At 50.6% G+C, this 20,941-nt stretch overlaps 1 protein-coding gene across 6 annotated transcripts in view; it reads right to left on the bottom strand.

Annotated features, from left to right (window-relative positions):
- Positions 1-20,941, bottom strand: part of VAC14 (VAC14 component of PIKFYVE complex) — a 199,891-nt gene that overhangs the window by 31,193 nt on the left and 147,757 nt on the right. For 5 of the 6 annotated variants that reach the window (XM_077831576.1, XM_077831574.1, XM_077831575.1 and 2 more), the window contains 2 exons: positions 4,812-4,986; positions 273-391 (listed from right to left, as the gene is read on the bottom strand). In XM_077831576.1, coding sequence (XP_077687702.1) covers positions 273-391; positions 4,812-4,986 — 294 coding nt within the window. The remainder of the gene's footprint in view (positions 1-272; positions 392-4,811; positions 4,987-20,941) is intronic. The other variant, XR_013347723.1, reaches the window with a different exon arrangement.

Genomic DNA, 20,941 nt, shown 5'->3' with positions numbered 1-20,941 from the left:
ATGAAGCATACAATATACCGAGGTTTCCTCCTGGCCCAGGGGATAGCAAATGGCCTGGTTAGGGACCATCCTTAATCAGCTGTTTAACTCTACCACTGTTTGTTATGAAAACAGAGGCAAGGCTGGCTCCTCAGCTCTGACCTTGTGAGCCAGGGAGAGTCAGCTTGGCAGGTCTGCTGCCCTGTTTAGACTACATAACGTTACCACTGCTGCCCTCCTGCTCTTCCCCTGCCCACTCCCTCAGAGACCCCCGGCAGCACTGAAAAGGATACAACTTCTGGATGAGGTCGTAAGCATGTTTGTAGTTCTGGGTGAGGAAGCAGAGGGACACGGTCGTCACAGGGTTGTGGCACCAGGAGCGGTAGAGACAGCAGAATAGATTACGACTCTCCTGGGGGAAGAGAAAGCAATCAGGAGTCAGACCCATGGGTGGAGGGGTGGCATAGTGTGCAGGGCCTCAGGTTCCAAACCCAGAGTGCCTGCAGTCAGAAGGTCACTGCTCAGCAAGGCCAACTCAACCCTGCATCCATCCAAATCTGGATTCTGTGGCTCCCCTGGAACAGTAGTAAGGGCTAGATTTCCAGACTTCTGAACATATCAATGAACTCCTAAGTTGTGCAATAGTGCATGAAGCTGTGGTATTTATAAATGCAAATGACAATCTCCAGCTCCCTGGCTATTTGCATGTGCAATTACCATAACTGTGCACAGCTGTGGTCAATGCCAGTGAAACTCATGCACAACTGTTCATACATTTTCATGCAAGCATTTGTGGAGCACACTGGAAATCAGGCCTCATACAGCTGTTATAAGAACACAGGGCCTGCTCTGGATGGCTGGCAGACTGTTGCGCATTGTGGCACTAGGTTGCTGCCCTCCACACCAGCACTGGCTGCATTTCAGTTGTGTTATATGAAAGCTCTTTGGGGTAAGGGGAGCTCTATGACTGTAAAAATATCAGTGCAAAAGTTACCTAGTATTATCCAAAATTGTGGTGGAGTGGAAGAAATCTCCCCTGGGCTGGGATCTTCTCTGCCAGGTTTCAAGCCAGAGAGAATTTGTACAGCTGACTAATAAGAGGTTGTGAAGGAAACTGACAGACCCTTAACTCTGGTATCATCATGTGGATGCTATTGTGTGCGGAACCGGAGAGCTCTGTGAGGTGGGGACCACAGGCACAGCAAGGGGTAGAAAGGAGGGGCAGACATCTGTTTGGGTGTTTCCCCCTGCAGAAATAGCCAATAGTCCTCCTTAGTAGTTAGTGGTTTGGGAAGGCTGCCTATTGCAGCAGACAAGTTGAGGCATGTCGGCTCCTTCTCTGCCCTGGCCCACAGAGGAGTCGTCTGAACCCCTTGGAGCAGCAGAGCGCATGGCAGAAGCCTGCACCATCTTGACACAGATTGAAAGACATGAAAGGCAGGAGCACAGTGGCTGCTGACAGAGCCTGCTGTGCTCCTACGTGTGGGCGGCGAGCTGCAAGACGCACCCAAGGACTGGATCTGAAGGCTGTCTGCCAACACAGGCCTGATTACAAAGGAGAACTCTGAACTGAGTGCCAGGGAGACAAGACACAGACCCCACCCCAGACTGGCAGCGGCACGGAAAGAGGGATGCCAGCGCTGTATGCAGGATGCCCTCGGAATGGGAAGGGGTGACATCGAGGTCCCCAGAACTGATGCCCCCTGCAGGAGGTGCTGGTTATTTATCTAGCTCTCGGAGGTGCATTCACCTGACCAATGGCAAACAAGAAGGTGGGGGGAGGGCTCTGAATGGAGAGCTGCCAGCCCCTTCAGACACCAAGAAAACAGGAGTGCTGAAGAAATCAGGGCACTCTTGGGAAAACAGATGATGTCTAGAAAAGAATTCAACTGATGTCAGCTTCCCAGGCAGCCCACCCCCAGGGAGCCACAGGGCAACTGTCTCCTTTCAGAGCAACGTTACGGCTGTGTTAGAGCATTAACGCTTCCTCCACAAAGGGCAGAGGCTCAGCGCGCTCACAGGCAGGCCTTGCTATTGCTCAGACCCCACCACACAGCAGCGCCCACTCCCACCGCCTCTGGAGCCAAGGCTGAGGCTAGGGGCGCTGTCCTGGACACAGGGACGGTGCAGGGTCGAGTCTCCAGCTGGCACCGGGGGAGGCTCTCCACCTTTCAGTCCCCAGAACTGCTTCCAGAGAGATCATCTCTGCACCCTGCCTCACAGGGCCTTCGTTTCCCCAGGCAGCAGCAGCTGCTTTGGGACCCAGGGAGCACTGCAAACTTCTCAGGGATGAACAGCTGAAGCAGAGGGCTTTGAGGGGAATGTGATGGGGTGATGCTACCACCATCACCTGTCCCCTTCCTAGCGTGCCTGGTTTGGGAGCTGGGGGGCAGACGTCAGCTGCTAAGGGGTGCCAATGGCTGTGGGGGACCCATGAGAGAGAGGCTCGTGTGCCATGGGATCAGCTTACACAACAAAGGCTGCTCTCTGCTCAGCAGAGTGCACCAGAAACCCCCTCAGAAGAGGGGGCTGCAAAACTTGGAACTGCCTCCAGGCCCGCCCAGGCACACTACTGGCGTTTGCCTCCAGCAATTAAAAACATTCACACTCCAGCTTGGCAGAGAGGGCCCTGGCACCAGTTTCCACTGGGGAAACTTTAATACCCAGCCTAGGGAGGGAGGGGTCCCACAGCCAGGCACCGGTCTGGAGCTTGGGAGATCTAGATTTGATTGAGCTCTGCAATTCTTCCTATGGGACCTCAGCTGGTCTCAGTGCACCTCCATTTCTCCCCACCATTGTCATCTATTTAGATCCTAAGCTCTTTGGGACAGGTACTGTACGTGTCTGCACAGCACAGCACAACGGGGCCCTGATCTCGTTTCAGGCCTCTAGGCAGTACCCGAATACAGAACAAGTTGTGTGCAAGGGGAAACGGATCGAATTCCAAAAGAAAAACCACTCCTCTGCGGAGAGACTGAATACAGAGATTCCAGTCACAGGAGACTGGGGCAGGTCCAAAACTGGACTTCAGTGGAACTTGCAATGTTCAATCTGGATTCACTGCTTCCTTGACATAGTAACCTGCTTTTCTCTTCCGGCGTCACTGATGCAGTGTACAAAGACAGGTACACACTACCCCTAACTGCTCAGTCCCAAACGAAGTGACCATTTTTTCCCTGAGATATCAGCATCTTTCTTGGCAACAGTTTGTCACATTACTGAGGATTATGGCTTCCAATGAGAAAGGAAATGTGTATACGGACCCTACATTAATCAGGTCTAGTCACACGCAATTCTTGGACCCATCTTTCTTTCAAGCAATAACAAAGAACAATGGTTACATTTTGCACATAGATAACCCCTTCCAACCAAGGACAGAAAAGCTAACAGCCTGTTAGGAACCATTAGGAAAGGGATAGATAAGACGACAGAAAATATCATAATGCCACTATATAAATCTGTAGTACACCCACACCTTGAACACTGAGTGCAGTTCTGGTCCCCATCTCAGAAAAAGATACATTACAACTGGAAATGGTACAGAGCGGGGCAACAAAAATCATTAGGGTATGGAACAGCTTCCACGTGAAGAGAGATTAAGAAGACTGGGACCGTTCACCTTAGAAAACAGACGACTAAGGGGGGATACGATAGAGGTCTATAAAATCATGACTGGTGTGGAGAAAGTAAATAAGAGTTATGTAAAGGGGTAAACAACACAAGAACCAGAGGTCACCCAATGAAATTAATAGGCAGAAGGTTTAATACAAACATAAGGAAGCACTTCTTCACACAACACACAGTCAACCTGTGGAACTCATTACCAAGAGAGGTTGTGAAGGACCAAAGCATAAATGAGTTCAAAAAAGAACTAGACAAGTTCATGGAGGTTAGGTCCATCAGTGGCTATTAGCTAAGATGGTCATAGATGCAACCCCATGCTCTGGGCGTCCCCAAGCCTCCGACTGCCAGAAGTTGGGAGTGGACAACAGGGGCTAGATCGCTTGATGATTGCCTGTTCTGTTCATTGCCTCTGGGGCATCTAGCATTGGCCACTGTTGGAAGACAAGAAACTGGGCTAAATGGACCATTGGTCTGACCCATTATCGCTGTTCTTATGACCTCAAAGCACCATACAACTGTTAAGCCTCAACTTCTACCACGGAAATCTCAAGCCAAGAGTAAATCAACTGAGTCAGGAGCAGATTAGAGCAGCGCTATTCCAAGTGGTGGTCCACGGACTGGTGCCGGTCCGCGAGCCATCGGCTGCTAGTCTGCGCGCACATTGGGAAAAAAAATGGCCAGTCCCCCCCCATCAGATAGCTTGAGAAGCACTGGGCTAGAGGACTCCCAAGGCCACACTGTCAATGGTAAAACGAAGAATCGGACCCAAATCCTAACCCTTGTATGACGCTCTCTTCCTCCTTGAATACTAGCCCTGCGACCGTACCGTGTGGGGAACACGAGTGTAAGGTAGACACCAGACAAAATACTGAGCAGCTCCTTACCAGCAAGTCTTAAGATGGGGCTTCTGTTTAGGGCACCAAGAGGCAAGCAAGCGAGACACACAGGAGAAGCGAAGGGGCTCGGAGGTTACGTACTGGCCAGAGAAAAAGGCTCAGTATATCCTTCCCCTCAGCCAAAGTTAGTCTTGCCCCTTAATTCATTCCACGAGAAACCTGTCTGAGGCCAGCCTACATCCTGAGGGGACAACTCTGCCCAAAGGTCGCTAGGGGCCCTGGGTACATGACAGCCTCAGTCACGTGCACACACACAGAGGGTAATAGGTGGGGAGAGCCTGTTTAATGAGGAAGTGTTCCTGTTCAACATACCGGGGTCTTCAGGTCCTTCAGCTGGTTTCTCAGCTGGAAGAGCTCGGAGGAAGTCAGCAATATTGTGTTGAGAGTGTGGACCATAGTCGAGGCAAACTTGAGGTCCTCTTCCCGCAGCAGGATGTCTGCCATGGAGTGGAAGATGTTTTCTGCATTGAGAAGCAGACAAAGCTGCCTGTATGTCAAAGAGAGAAACAAAGGGAGAAAGAAGGTTATTTACTCCAGTCTGTGACCACAATAGCAGATCCATACATCACACCCCTCTCGGAAGGTGCCCGTGTGGTGTAGAGACATAGGAGATGGAAAAGACCTATTTGGTCACATCCAAGTGCTCCCCAAGGAGCCATTACAGCACTTCCCCCTCCAGTACTGTGTTCAGAACCAGCCCAGTGTTCCAACCAATGGAGTTTCCACCACTCCCTTGGGAGAACAGTCCAAAGTCCTGCAGACAGACCTCACCATGCGGAAAGGTGCTGGGACCCTCAGATACTTGCAGAGACAGTGATGCCCACAATCCTTAGGGGCTGTTTGCCCAAGTTACTCGTATCAAGCACTTCACCCTTCCCCAGACAGTAAGTCAGCCTCTCTAGCGCACTCATTTTTGTTGCCTTTTCCTGACTCTCCTCTGTTTTGCCATACTCCTGTGGAGCAAAGATGCTCAGAATGGAACACAGTATTCTAGATGTGCGGAACAGCGTTCTCTGCCCTCCCCCTCAAGCAAATCAAATATCACATGGGTTTTCCACTGCTCCCTCTAGATCGCTTTTGGCTTTGTGTGACCTGGAGGGAGCATTTCTTGACAGCTGTTCAAGGTGCCTGCGTGCAGACCTAGGTTAGTGCTCCAACTGAGGACTAGTTCCGCTACCTTGATTCACATGGAGCAGTGCCTCCCACCCAGCTCCCAGAACACTTCACAGAGGCAGGTAAGAACTGTCTCCATGTTACAGACAGGGAAACTGAGGGCACAAACAGGTTGCGAGAGTTCTGCAAGGACACCCAACAAATATGTGGCAGAGTCAAGAGTCAAACCCAAGTCTCCTGACTCCCAGTCCACTTGAACACAATGATCTGGGGGTTATGATGGACATGCTCCTACAAATACACTTTCTGCCACTATTTCTTTTATAACAGCCCAGCTCTGCACAGTTCTGCTGATACAGGGTGCTTCATAAGCTGTATCACGGGGCCTCAGCTGGTCACAGCCGGAATGTTCTGCTTAGCAAACTGCAGCATTCTCCAGGTTTTTAACATTTTTCACTAAAAACCAAACCCCAGATTTTCCTCAGTGTTTGTTTGGATTTTAGGATTTTCTGTTTGGTCTGCGAAGCCTCCATGTCTCTCTAGTTTGCTACGGTTCTGGACGGTTTGTTCAAGGACACCTGAAATGCTGCCCAACGCTGGCTTTGCTATTCTGTACTAGCAGAAGCCCTGATCCAACAGCCTTCAGTACCTGGAGAAGGACTTGATCCATTCCCTTTTTGTCACTGGGCAAAACACAGGCTTAAAAACTTCAAATCTCATTTTATTTTCAATGTAGAATAATCCATACAATGCACTTTCTTCTGGAGCCCACTCCGTGCCATGCAGAGACTTTCGGGTTGTGTGTGTGTGTGTGGGGGGGGGGGGGGGGGCAAGGGGCCGGGACTTCCCCCAACGTGCATGACATTAAGAATTTCTTGCCCAAGTTCATTAAAATTACAGGGAGACATTTCAGTGCAGAAATGTCCCCAATGTCTGAGGACCACACTAGCAGAGGTCAGCTAGTTGAGCCAGCAAAGTGATGCTTTCCCCTTGTCTACACTAGCGTTTTTCACCAACATTTCTCACTGGATCATGGGCTCAACTTGACCAGTACAGAAAATACCCTACTGTAGACACAGCCACTAGCAACCTGGTGGCTGGGTTGATTCTTAACAGACCCAATCCTGCCTGGTGCTGGGTTCTCTACCTTGACTTACTTCACTAGATCCGGCTCTCACCAGAATCCTATTCAGGTAAGAGCTCTAGGTGCTAAGTGGGCTTGGGTACCAAGGATACTACTTATCGCCTGTTTATATAGCATGCTCCAGGGTAGCACTGAGTGCTGGAAATGTGTCTCCTTTCTTATCCTTAGGTTGACAGGACCCAAGGACATGGGGAGGGAGGGGAAGGACACAGTCTGAGAGGGCTTCCAAGGCTACCTATAAACAACATCCCCTAGTGCACCACTGGGATTCTTCCAAGCACTCATGCCATAACCGGGCACTTAGCACTTAACAGAGGGGTGCTCTGCGATACAGGGGTGGTCTCGGTTGCATTCATAAAACCCCTTTCTTTCCCCATTAAAGTAGGGGGCAAATTCCTCATGAAGATTTAATTGGATGGAGAAAGATTGACACGTTGTCCAGCTGATTGTAGGACAGTGTTCAGCACACTGGCCATCTCCGTGTTTGCACCCCAGTACCCAGGAAGTGACACTCACCATCAGGTAAACCAAACCAGCACCTGGAAATATCCCCTGGAGGCATCCGATGGACATTTATGAAGGCCAAAGCGGCAGCATGAGCCTTCCTGAAGGGGCTGGGGGTGTTCGCAAGCTGTTTGGCGAATCTTTGCTGTGACTGGCTGGGGGGTCGGTATGCTGATGGACCACTCCCGGCACGCACCGATTAAACATGCCAGGCAGGCGCAGCTGCAGGAGATTGGAGGAAGATCACAAGGCTCGTTCTCCTTCTTGCCAGTGCCGTGCCTGTGCTCTCCGGGGCGGCAGTGGCAGCAGATGGTGACTTCTGATCGCACATGCTGGATGCGTGGCTGAAGGCTCTGCCTTAGCGAACAATAAGCATCCTCCGTTGCACATGGCTTCAAGCTGTGATCTCGTTACATCCCATAAACGAAACACGGTCAAACTAGAGCAGTGATTTCATTGGAAAACTCCTGGGCAGTAGGAAGTGGTGCTGGTGACTAAATAGGTGGCAATTCTTCTCTCTAGTGTCCCTGGAGAACCAGTGCCCCCGCTTGGTTGTGGTGGGGGGCTGTGCTGCTGGAGCGCTCATCTTTTGAATGAGATTTTAAACCATCTTATGGCACTTTTTGCCCGAGCTAAGGATGACAGTCCTAGTGTCTTGGCCAAATATGCTCTGCCTAGATTCCCTTCCTGTAGTTTCGGTTGAACGCCATCCTTCACTTCTTGTCCTAATGTTGTGCAGTCATTCATCCCCTTCTGGAGAGCGGTCCCATTCCACTCCAGGGAGGCTGCACTTCTGTACTGGGCAAAGGGATTTCAGTTCGTGATGCCAGGCAAAAAGTGCTTCAGGATCTCTCCTGGCTGAAAGGCAATCCAGAGATGCAGGATTGCTACCACTGCTCGGTTGGGCTGTCTGCTCCTTCACTAAACCTCCAGCACACCTGTGTTGACACAAGTTACTTGATCTAGGGCATGGTTATGTGTTGCTACACTACAATCCTGGCTGTGGTTAGAAGTTTCAACTACAATCCTGGCTGTGGTTAGAAGTTCCCTGGACAAAAAACAGCTTATGGTACTGCTGTACTCCTAGCTACAGGATATAACTATGACTTGCTTTGGTCCTTCCTTGTGATACTGCTTATTTTAGACAATCCATATTAGATTTGATCAGGCCCTTCTGGCCTGAAAAATCCATGAAGATAGTTCATTGTAGAAAGGTCCTACTGAAGTTACACCTCTTGGCAGGTGAAAAGCAGATTTGTTAATACAGTTTTAAAACAATTCTTTAAGCAGAAGGCTGAGTTACTACTGCCATAGGACCAAGAAAACTGTTGACAAGTCAGACTGAGGACATAGTAAGGCAAGACTTGGGATGAGTACACAATGAAGTCAAAGCAGTTCGGCTTTTAGGAGGGTAAACCCTGCCTTTCTAATCTGCTCTGGAGACTCTGAAAGAGAGTCAGTAAAGCTTTGGATGAAGGAGACCCTGTTGAACATAATTTGCTTGGATTTTTAAAATGCTTTTGACAAGATCCCTCACAAGAGGCTATTAAAGACAATAAATAGCCAAGGGGCGATGCGGAAGTGCCCCAAGGTGGACCAAACACACAGGAAACACTGTTAATGAACAGCTGCTACTGAGAGTCCAGGGAGGCTAATAACAGGGTACTGCAGGGAGCAGCATTTAATAGATTACTGATCTAGAGGAGTAAGTGGGCAGTAGGTGAGAACATCTCTGATGACAGAGGTATTTACAGCAGGGTTGTGAGAGCTCAGGGCTGGAGGAACCCCGGAAGGGTGGAAGATGGGATAGTGAAGTGTAATTCTTCAAGTTTTGTTTAGCAATTAGGCAGCTGAACCCCCAGACAATTTTACTTTTGTCCCTCTACTGCATACCAGCATCTTACTTAAAAAACAAAACAAAACTTTCATTTCTGCTATGAATTATTTAGATTATTTGGATGATTTAGTTGGGGTTGGTCCTGCTTTGAGCAGGGGGTTGGACTAGATGGCCTCCTGAGGTCCCTTCCAACCCTGATAGTCTATGATTCTATGAATTCAGAGGGAGGAAGAGAAGGCTCAGTCCAGTTTGTGAAGGATGGGCTCCCACATCACTGAAGTATCCTCACAAGTGCCCACCTTGCTGACAGGATTCAAAGGGCTGAAAGCTCTCTGCAGGGAGGAGTGGAGAAACACCAGTGGGGGTGAAGTGGAGACGTCAGCCCTGCCACTCTCCATCTGCAGGGCAGTCAGCCCAGCAGCTTTCACCAGCACACAATTCCCTGCACTATTTTTGAAAACCAGTGCCACAGCATCCTCCGCACCCTCCTAAACAGGAGAAGGACAGCGGTACTTTCATGGCAACTTTCTACCCTGGGTCCTGCTAAGCTCAGCATGCACAGCAGAATCCCTCTACCCACGTGGATCTTCCATGCTAGGAGCAGGGTGGCTGGGACTCAAAGGCAGCAGGAGCAGCTCAAGGCGCCGCTGGTACGATTAGCGACACGGTACTGGCCGACAATTGGATTCCCTGTGCAGAGCTTTACGTAACCTAATCTAACATTCTTTATGGACTGTGTTCAAATGGAACGGGCAGCAATAAATAAGCCCATTTATATCAATTATTCTTACATAACTGGCTGCAGACATGTGCTTTTGGAATTAAACACTTCCCCCCTCAGTGGAGCGGAGGCAGAGATCAGCACCACAATAAACAGGTCAGGAAGCAGGGGACATAAGATACAGGAGGCCGCTTGGGTCAGGATGCTGCCCCTGATGGCACATCATGGCAAGCGGCAGCCTCAAACAGGAGCTAGCGGAGGTTGCGGAGAAGGAAGGGAGACAGCCATGGGAATGAGTCACTTGCTTATTTCAAGTCAAACCTGATGCAGTGCAGCAGAAAACAAACCTTAGTGCCACAGCGAATGGCCAGGGAGGAAACACGGCACTGCAGGGAGCCAGAATCACCCCAACAACCTTTGGGAGAGGGCTGGGACCTCTCCTTAGAGTTATAAAGGTAGCACAGAGCTTTTCCTACAAAACACATTTATTCTCAAGGTGAAAGCATTACAGAGAAAACATTAACTGATCCGAGAACCCACATGCCCGCTAATAAGCTTCCCAGAGATCACTCCAGCTAGGACTCCGGTAGGAGTCAGTCCTTCAACCTACACAGGTTTTTCTGTGGGCACATGTTCATAAAATCTTTGGCTCAGAACAAGCACCACCCTAGGTCTTTATACAGTTTGGGTCTTTGATCTTGGGACCCTGGAAGCAGGTGATCAGCAGGCCATGGGTTTCTTCTCAAGGCAGTTTCAAAAGGAAGGGTCAGGCAATGGTCATCTGTATTGCCCACCTCCGAAGCATTTTCCAGGAAATTCACTCAACTTCAAGTTCCTTCTTGTCCTGCACACCTGCTGGTTCCTTGAAGCTCATGACTCTTCCCAGGGTTTACAATGTCCTAGAGCCGCTATAGACGATCCCACAGTAATACAAATATTGGCATTTTTAATACAATGCGCTAAGATACTTAAACTTAATTCACTCAGGTTTGTCCAGAACGTTGCAGGAAATGGCCATGGCTGACACAGGTACCAGTTCACAACCAGGCGCCTAGGATATCCAGGGACAAAGTATGCAAGGAGGCTCTTCCTCTGGCAGAGAAACATCAGTGCCAAGAGCATTCCTTCCAGGGTCTGGGCCCACGCTCTAGGCACCTTGAAAATACACAAACTTCAGCTAGATCAGCATCCACTGAGCATCTGTCCCCACACCCCATTCCAGGCCATAAGGGACCACACTGGGGATCCAGTCTGACCTGCATGAGCGCTCAAACCCACTCTCTCCCTCTGGGAAAGCCAGGAGCACAGATGGGCTCTGACCATGTCTCAAAGGCAGAGAGACCAGGTTCTCCTGTACCTATTACTTCTGCAAGTGCAGGGGAGCATGTTTTCCAGGCTATACAAGCCCTCCCTGGCTACAATTCCTCAAGGAGAAACGCTGAATGGGGCAGGGGAGAACAGCCTCCAAAAGGGCCCTACAGTGTCAACCAGGAGAGAAAGGACACCCCATCCTTCAGCCTTCCTGATGGTCCATCCCACCCCTGCCATGAACTCCCAGCCGGCACGCCGAAGGGATCCCCCCGGCTCCCCACCCCCCGAACTCCCAGCCGGCACGCCGAAGGGATCTTCCCAGCTTCCCATCCACAGCCAACGCAGCATGGAAGTGGCTCTTCCACATGCACTTGCCCAGGGCAGGTGACCCCATGCCCACCGCCACGCACAATGGAGTTGCCTCTGGGCACAGATCCCCACCTGAACCGTGCAAGAGAGAGAGATCAGCCCTGGGGATGGGGGCGGAGGGGAGGCTGCCTCCCTGGCTTGAGTGCCTCTGGGGGCAATTACAGCCAGTCAGGGCCCAAATGCCACGATCCTGTCAGTCCTGGGGGAAGAAGAGACGAGCCCTTCATTACCCTCTAACCAGGTGGTCTGTTTTGTGCTGTGCCACTCAGCACTGCCTTGGCCCTTAGACAAAAGCCTCCCTCCCCGCCCCAAAAGAACCCGGCAAGGTTGGGTCAGTTGAGCAAAGCTCTCGGGGCAGCGAGAAGCCAGTTTCCCTGGCTGCAGGCTAGGATACACATCAAGCAGCCAGTGCTGCAGAAGCAAGAACTGCCCTGGAAAGCTTCCTGGGAAACCCTGTGTAGGGAGCCAGAAAGGCAGCTGTGACGAGCCTGGTGACCTCTGACACGCCCCTCACACGCCTACGCGCTGGAGCAGGCATTTTAAGGCCAGTATAATTCTGGTTCTCGCTCCCTCCCCTGACCCTCGATCAAAACCAAGAGCTCATTTTCCATAAATAGAAGCTCTGACATTTTGCTGGCCAACGCCTTGTTCCCTCGAGCAGGAGTCTGAAGCAAACTGCTGGCCAATTGCAAGCCTGGTTTTGATTAGCAAGGATGGGATTTTGTTGTTGTTTTTGTGTGTGCTAGCACTGGGAAATCTGGAAACATTTTGCATTAAAGGAACAACACACACATCACCCCTCTGTGTGAGGCAAACGGGTACTCCATTGCTTTCCACCTCAATTGGTGGAGGGATTGCTTTGCATTCCAGTCCATTTATAGGCACTAATATACTGTTTACAGACAAAGCCTGGGTCCTCTTCACCTTAAATACCCATGTCTAATCTCTGCATGGGGAGGCCGGGGGGAGACACGACAGGGACACAGTGCCTGCTGCAGAACTCAGGGGAGAGCTTCAGGGAGCACAAGCCGCAGAGAAGCAGCAGCAGTGTTCCGCCCTCCCTTTTCACCAGGATCGCAGCCCGTGCTTCAGGCACAGCAGTTTCGGCCCTGCTCCAGTTCTTGAAAGCTTCTGAAGACAATACTGTGGGAGGGGCAGGGAAGAGGAGAGAACAACCGGCCAAAGCACATCAACCAACCAAGTGCAGCTGCTAGCCTCCATAACAACAGCCAACAGCTGAAGCCATCAGCACAATGACTCGCAGATCACATGCCAGGGACATGGGAAACCCAGAGCAGATCTCCACTGTTGAAGGGTTTCCACTGAGTGAAGGACGGCATAGAACAGGAGTCTGTCACATGGTAGATGGGGAAGTGGGAGGGGAAGGAGCCTGGGAAAACAGGTGGCTTTAACTAACCAAGCAATACTGGAGATTCCAGAGAGCTTCTGGGAGCGGGTCTAGAGAAACTCTTGGCAGGAGGGCAGGAAAAAGGAGAGCATGACCATCCTTCCATGCACGTTCTCTTTCCGGTACGTCACCGGCTCTACCATTCCCTCTCCTCACCTTGGCACCGCAGGCCAGTGCACAGCATTTTGGATTTGCTGCTACTACAGCTTACAATGAAGCAGGCTTGATGCAATCAGCCATGGAGCATCTGCATAGCTAGGGGTGACGTGGCACAGCAGGCCTTGCATTTCTGCAGACTGGGTGAAGCTCCTGCACGTTGGTCTTCAAGTGGAAATGAGATGGAGACTGTAATCTGGTCCATTTATCCCTATCACAGCCTCCTAAATGGCCTGGCAGAGCAGTGCAGTGAGCTGCCTTGTGAGCACAGAAGCCTTGTAGAAGTCTTGTGAGCATAGAAGCCCAAGTCAAGTAGGATGGTTACAGAGAAGGCTTTAGGTCCAGGCAGCAGAGCTTGGGGGTGGGAGGAGATCGCACTGGTTCCGTCTGCACTACATCTGGTTCTAGGGTGACCAGATGTCCCGATAAAATCGGGACTGTCCCGATGTTTCAGTTTGGGACTGGCTGGGGACATGGAGTGAAGTGCCGACGTGGTTGTCTGGCTCACTGCCCCCCAGAATGCATCCGGCTGAGGGGTCCTGTTCTCTGTACCTACAAGCTCTGTGTTAGACCATGTTCCTGTCGTCTAATAAACCTCTGTTTTACTGGCTGGCTGAGAGTCCCATCTGACTGCGAAGTTGGGGTGCAGGACCCTCTGGCTTCCCCAGGACCCCATCTGGGCGGACTCGCTGTGGGAAGTGCACAGAGGGGCAGAGGATACTGAATGCTCCGAGGTCAGACCCAGGAAGGTAGAAGCTGTGTGTCCTGCAGACAGTCTGCTTACAGAGAGGAGACCTCACCAGAGTCCTGACTGGCTTCGTAGGGAGAAGTTCCAGAGCATTGCCCGGGGACTCTGTGACAGGGTCGGGAATTTTCCTCCAGGGCAGATTGGCAGAGGCCCTGGGGTTTTTTCGCCTTCCTCTGCAGTGTGGGGCATGGGTCACTTGCTGGAGGATTCTCTGCACCTCAAAGTCTTTAAACCACGATTTGAGGACTTCAATAGCTCCCTCATAAGTTAGGGGTTCGTTATGGGAGTTGGTGGGTGGGATTCTGTGGCCTGCGTTGTGCAGGAGGTCAGACTAGACGATCATAATGGTCCCTTCTGACCTTAAAGTCTATGATTCTAGGATTTAGTAGTTTGTCCCGCGTCCCGACCGTACACTTGTCCCGATATTTTGCTTTGAAGGCACTCCGCCTTTTATTTATTTATTTTTTTTGCTTGGGGTGGCAAAAAACCTAGAGCCCGCCCGGGGGGGGGGGGGTGTGAGCCTGTGGCTGCCCCCCATGTGTCCTGATATTTTGTTCTTGTCATCTGGTCACCCTGTCTGGTTCCAGCTGATACTCTCTGCTTCTTGTTTTCCATCAACACTGGAATCCATTCAGGGCCTTGTCTGAGAATTTGAGAGTTCAATGGCGTAGTCACACACCCGAAGTGAGAGGGGTGGGGGTCTTCCAGCCACCTCACCTTGCCCCCAAACTGCCTTGGTGCAGGAGCAGTGCCACAGAAAGAGGAGCCAGGTACATCTCCCGGGGGGGGGGGGGCATGTCATGCAGGAAGATGGATGGAAATCTCAATGGCTTCCAGATCCCCAAGTGCTGAGGGACGGAGAGCAGGAGCAGAAGCAGAAGGGCACTGTAGGATCGTGCAATATAGGATCCATAGCAGAAGCAGCTGCCCTTGTTGGCGCTGGGAAGGTCTAGGAGTAGATTCCAGCAGACGCCCTAATCCCTCCCTTCCCTGCAGTCAGGGCCCGGATTCTGCTAACATTGATTCCCAGGTGTCGATCCCACCACCACAACTAGATGCAGTGACTACAACTGGACTGACAAGGCGTGGTAGTAAGTGCCCCATTTGGTAGTTTTTGCAAGATCCTTCGGGTGCACCTACACGGCAGCTGGGGCTGTGAAGGGCAGCTCGTGTGGCTTTGGAGCAGGCTGCACAAGCAAGTACATATGCAAGGGGGACAGGTGGGCTTGTACTGCATCCTCACTTCTAATCTTAGCAAGCTAGCTAGACTACAGCTAGTGCAGGCATGTTTCCAGGAGCTGCCGTTCACATCCCTGGCTGCAATGGACATGCACCCTTACGGCTGCAGCTCTTCAGGTTACGGACTGAGTCTTGCTGATTGTCTCCTTCGGGACTGGCACACTTTAGAACTGTACTAGGCACTAAATAACCAATGATAAGCCAGGAACTTGCTGGCTTCTGCCTCAAGCTTTAGAAGGTCTTTTTGGGTTGAAGCTGTTCGTGCAGAGGAAGCCGGTCTTTTTCAAAAGGAGCATCAACTTAAAAAAAAGCCCAGATGTGATTTCAAATTTACTGTTGTGACAAGGAGCACCAAGATCCAACAGTTTGGTTCTCTCTCCTTTGTTATAAGCTGTTTAGTTGCTTGTGGGTTCTACAGCACTCCGCATTGACCCAGCGTCAGTCACTCTGTTGGTTTGTCTGGGTCTTTCATCCAGCAATGGCGGAGAGAAAAGCCATTAAAAAAATATAGGAAAATGTGTTGATAAAGACATAAGAAGTGGCAGGGCCACTGAGGGGCAGGTGTATCAGTGAACTGTTTTGGGGGTGTGGAAATGACTAGATTTCAAATCTGTGAGCCCTTACGACAAGTTTTCAGAAAGTAAATCTATTTAGCAGGTTCGGCTGTAGAGCTGCAGCTGCTCGTCATCTTGTAGCTTTGTCGGGCAGAGGCTGTGCCTGGAGGAGGGAACTTTTTGCCTCCAAAGCTAGTTCAGCAAACCTGTTCCTGTTCTGAGGAAGGGGCAGAGAAGGGCTCGACAGAAGCATCTCACCTTTTGCTGATATGAAATTGCCGACTGCGGCATGCCGTGACAGCCAGAGGCTGGCCGGGGACAGGATGCAGCGGAGTGCACTGAGGCAGAGCTTTGTAGCTAGCAAGAGGCAGGACCGCCCAATACAAGCATTAAAAGAAATTGTAAGGTGAACCAAAGTAAGTGAGGGGCATCCCTGTGCACAGGGCCCCATTGCCAGTGTCACTGGTAGAGCCAGCACTGTGTCTCCTCGTCCTTGGGCTGCCACCTTGACACGGTGGAGAAGCTTGCGCATACTTAAGACCTTAAGAGCGATGCCGTCTGGAACCTGTACTCCTGGTAGGGTCACCCGACTGGTAAGGTTGAAGGTGAGGTACCAGACAAAGTGCAGCCCAGCACAACACAACCCAGTACAAGACCTCAACAGCAGAACAGGTGGATGAAGCAGGATCAGCGCTCAACAGCTGCAAAGGAGGAGAAACCCCCGGTTGTCTTGGACCTTCTTGCCACCAGACACAGGTGCCTCGTCCGCCAAGATTTGCATGGCTGCCAGTGCGCATCAGCTCCCTCTAAATTAAACTGCTCATGAGCAGGCTTCTTTCACAGGAAGAACTTCCCCCCCATCCCTACCCATAAAAGTCCTGCGGTGATGGGCAAGTGATCGCCAGGAGTCTTTAATCACAGACCCATACGCAGGCATTGTCTGCAAGATGGTCGTCACATGTCCCTGGACTGGGATAGGGGGGCATTTTCGGCAGCAGAGGTCATGACGGAGCAAGCCTTTTTAGGAACCTCTCTGCTCACCCCATATGAGGAAGGGGCTAGAAAAGGTGCCCCAAACTTAGGCTGTCCCACCATACCTGACTGGAGAACCGTGCCCAGAGGGATCACTCCCAATGCAGTTGAAAAACAAAAATGTTTGTTGCAACTTGGAACGTCCGTACTCTACTAGATGAATTAAAAAGTGAAAGACCCAAACGCAGACCAGCAATTGTTGACCGAGAACTCTCGAGGTACAACTTCAACATCACTGCTCTCTGTGAAACAAGACGTGTAGATGAAGGCCACTTGAGGGAAGAGGGCGGCAGTTACACTTTCTTCTGGAAAGGAAAACCAGCAAGCGACAGGCGAATACACTGTGTTGGTTTTGCAATCAAAACCTTCTAGTTAACCACTTGACAGCTTCCTGTCGGCATCAACAAGCGCCTTATGATCCTCCGCATCCAATTGGTCAATAAGTCATTTGCCACTATCATCAGTGCATATGCACCAACTCTTGACTCTGAAGAACAGAAAGAATCCTTCTACACTGACCTTGATAAAATGTTGTCATCCACTCCAAAAACTGATAAGATAATCCTCTTAGGAAACTTCAACGCAACAGTTGGACAAGATTCTAACATATGGAGTAGCACCACTGGGAAGAAAGGAGTGGGCAAGACCAATTCCAATGGCATCCTTCTACTCAGCAAATGTGCAGAACACGACCTTGTGATCACAAATACAATCTACAGACAAAGCAACAAGTACAAAACAACTTGGCAACATCCCCACTCAAAATAGTGGCACCTCCTAGACTATGTCATTGTAAGAACACACGATCTAAGATGTCCAAATCCCTTGTGTCATGAGAGGAGCTGACCATTGCTGGACTGACCTCTGCCTGGTGAGGTCAGTCATGTCCATCAGGATTGCACCGAAACATAGAAAGCAATCCAAATCACACAGACAGCAATACAACATCCACAGACTTCAATCCTCAGTGCAACAAGAGAACTTCCAAACACTCCTCAGTGAAAAACTGGTCATATGAACACCAGGAAATGACAACACAAGTGTCGAAGAAGAGTGGGAAGCCCTAAAACAGACCATCTACGAGGCTTGCAAGCAATCCATTGGCCTTGCTACCTGCCGCCATCAGGACTGGTTTGACAACAACATTATTGAGATTACAGCCCTTTTGGACCAGAAGAGGAAAGCTTTCTATGACTGGCAAAATCAACCACTACCCAGTCAGAAGCAGAGCTCTTTCCATCAAGTTCAAATCTGAAGTTTAAAGGAGGACCCAAGAAATCAAAAACAAATGGTGAGAGGACAAAGCAAAAGAAATCCAAACATTCGCTGACAGACATGATATGCAGAGCTTTTTTGGTGAGTCAAAGATCTTGTACGGACCAAGCTCACGTAGCCTCACACCTCTGAGCTCCAAAGATGGTAGTGCCCTTCTTAAAGATAATGAATCCATCAAAGAACACTGGAAGGAACACCACCAAAAGCTTCTAAATCAAGCAATCAACTGTGACGGACGACACCATCAACTCCATCCCTCAGCACCCAACCTGGGAAACTCTCACCAGCCCACCAACCCCTGGGGAGGTCTGCAAAGCAATTAAACAAAAGACGAACAATAAAGCACCAGGACCTGATGGCATACCAGCTGAAGTACGGAAAGTGGAGGGAGAAAAACTGACTAACAAGGTTCACTTGCTGCTCCTCAAAATCTGGGGCACCGGAGAAATCCCTGCTGACTTACGTAACGCTAATACCATCACCATTTTCAAAAAGGGAGACAGGGCCGACTGTGGCAACTATCAGGGCATTGCCCTCCTCTCCATCCCTGGGAAGATTCTTGCTAGAATCTCACTGAATCGCCTGCTCCCTCTTGCAGAGGAAGTACTTCCAGAGTCCCAGTGTGGCTTCAGACCATCACAAGGCACAACGGACGTGATTTCCACAGCCAGGCAGAGCCAGGAAAAATGTGAAGAACACCAGGAGCTGTATATGGCCTTTATTGATCTGACCAAAGCCTCTGACTGTCAGCTGTGTGGCTCTGTGGAAAATCATGTCAAAGTTTGGCTGCCCAGGCAAATTTATCACCATTGTAAGACTCCTCCACGACCAGATGACTGTCTCCATCCTGTGCAGTGGCTCTGCCTCTGAACCCTTTGTCATCCGAATTGGTGTAAAACAAGGCTGTGTACCGGCACCCACCCTTTTCTCCATTTTCTTAGCAGCTACGAAAACACTAACCCAAGACTGTCTACCACAGGGCATTGGCATCCAACATCGGATTGACGGCAACCTCTTCAACCTCTCTCGTCTCCGTGCCAGAACTAAAGTAATATCGGCAACAGTAACCGAACTCCAGTACGAAGATGATTGAGCTGTAGTTGCACACTCAAAGGAGGATCTACAAACAGCCCTTAATTGTGTCTCTGAAGCTTACAAAAGCCTAGGGCTGACTCTGAACATCGGCACAACAAAAGTTCTCCATCAGCCAGTCCCCGGTCAATCATCAGACCCAGCAAGAAAGATCTAGTTCTTCTTTGTCAATGTATTTGTAGAAAATGTAGAATTCTTTACCTATCTTGGCAGCCATCTCTCAAAGAGGGTAGACACAGGTGTCGAGATTCAGCACAGAATTCGCTGTGCCGGCCTTGCTCAGCAATCACGGGTTCAACATCAGAACGCATACTCAACTTTTAGTTCATAAAGCGGTGGTAATCCCAACTCTCCTCTATGGCTGAGAGACTTGGGTGACTTATAGAAAACACCTGAAAAACCTGGAATGCCAACCCCAGCACTTTCTTTGGAAGATCATCAACATAAAGTGGGAGGATCATCGCACTAAAGTCAGTGCCCTCAGAGACCAACATCTTCAGCATTGAGGCCCCTATTATCCAGCACCAGCTGAGGGGGAGCGGGCACTGTGTGCGCATGCCTGATGTGCAATTACCAGCACAACTGCTGTATGCCCAACTCACCAAAGGAAACGGGGAGGCCAAAAGAAACGCTTTAAAGACACCCTCAAGCTAAACATCAAGAGATGCGGCATTGACACCATGCACTGGGAGACAGCAGCCCAGGAGAGGGGTAACCGGCGAAGATTTGTCAGAGAGGGAACGTCCACTTTGGAGGAAAACTGCCTTGCCCTGGTTGCAGAAAAACACCAGAAAAGAAAGGAAAGACAACTGTCATGCAGCAACTGTGGCCCAACCCCGTCTTCCCACACCACCTGCAATGTCTGCCAGCGAGCCTGTGGACTCAAGGATCAGACTCCTCAGTCACCAAAGGACCCGTGAAAAATAAAACCTGTGAAAGATCAACCTTGAGGGATTGTCGATGACCCTGTGCCACTGGCAGAGCTAGCATTGTGTCATGAGAAGAAGAGGGGGTAGCTAGGGAAATAGCCCTGGGTGGGGAATGGCCACTGCCATGCTCCCTGCTTGGCCGTCTCCTATCTCACCAAGAGACCAAGCCCTCCCATTTACACAGCCTACCTCAAAGTGCTATTGCAATTCATCTTTGGCCCCAGGCAGCCAGCCAATTCTAAGCCAGGTGAAACAGAGGAAATCTATCTGGCCCAATGGATAGGGCTTGCATGGAGTTGGCCTGTAATATACTGGCTGCATGTATGAGCAAGTGATATCTCCCTGTAGTGGCTGGCTGCCCCCAAAAAGGATTAGGCACCACCAGCTAGCACAGGTCTCCTTTAGCTGAAGTAGTTGAGGCTCGGACTCAATGGTCCAAGGTTCTAGTCCCGGTTCCCCAGGGATATGTGATTTATACAACTGTGCCCACTGTCTACAGAACCCAAATTAGCAACATCAGCTGAGTGTCTCCTCTCTCTGGCCAAGCTGGTAGATGCTACCAGGCCTGCTGGCGGGGGGGCGGCGGCAAAGGGGTGCAACTGCCCCGGGGCCTGGGCCCTTTTAAATTGCCCTGGAGGCCTGCAGGGCTCCTAGGTGTGCGAGACCGCTCTGGGACCCGCACTTTGGGGGGCCCCACAGGCCGGTGTGATTGGCCAGCACGGGCAGTCCCATAAGTGACAGATTCATCACTTCTGCCTCAGGTCCCGCCCACCCCAGGGATGGCCCTGGCCCCCGGAATTTCGGTCGGTGGGCCTGGATGCTGCGCTAAGCTTTATTCAGCCAAAAGTCAACGCTACAGCGCTTACCATACACCAGCTCAACAAGCAATCCAGCAGGGCCGGTCTCAGAGATTCCTAGCTATGCATATGTACTAGTCTCTATCATGCCAATTCCCCGGGAAGGTTCAGTTTGCATGTGCGTTCTACCAACGTTACAAGAAAAGCCGCAAG

This window comes from Eretmochelys imbricata, chromosome 12 (genome assembly GCF_965152235.1).
Source record: "Eretmochelys imbricata isolate rEreImb1 chromosome 12, rEreImb1.hap1, whole genome shotgun sequence".
NCBI lineage: Eukaryota > Metazoa > Chordata > Testudines > Cheloniidae > Eretmochelys > Eretmochelys imbricata.
The sequence above is the reverse complement of the archived record's forward strand: the minus strand, read 5'-3'. Positions and strand labels throughout refer to the sequence as shown.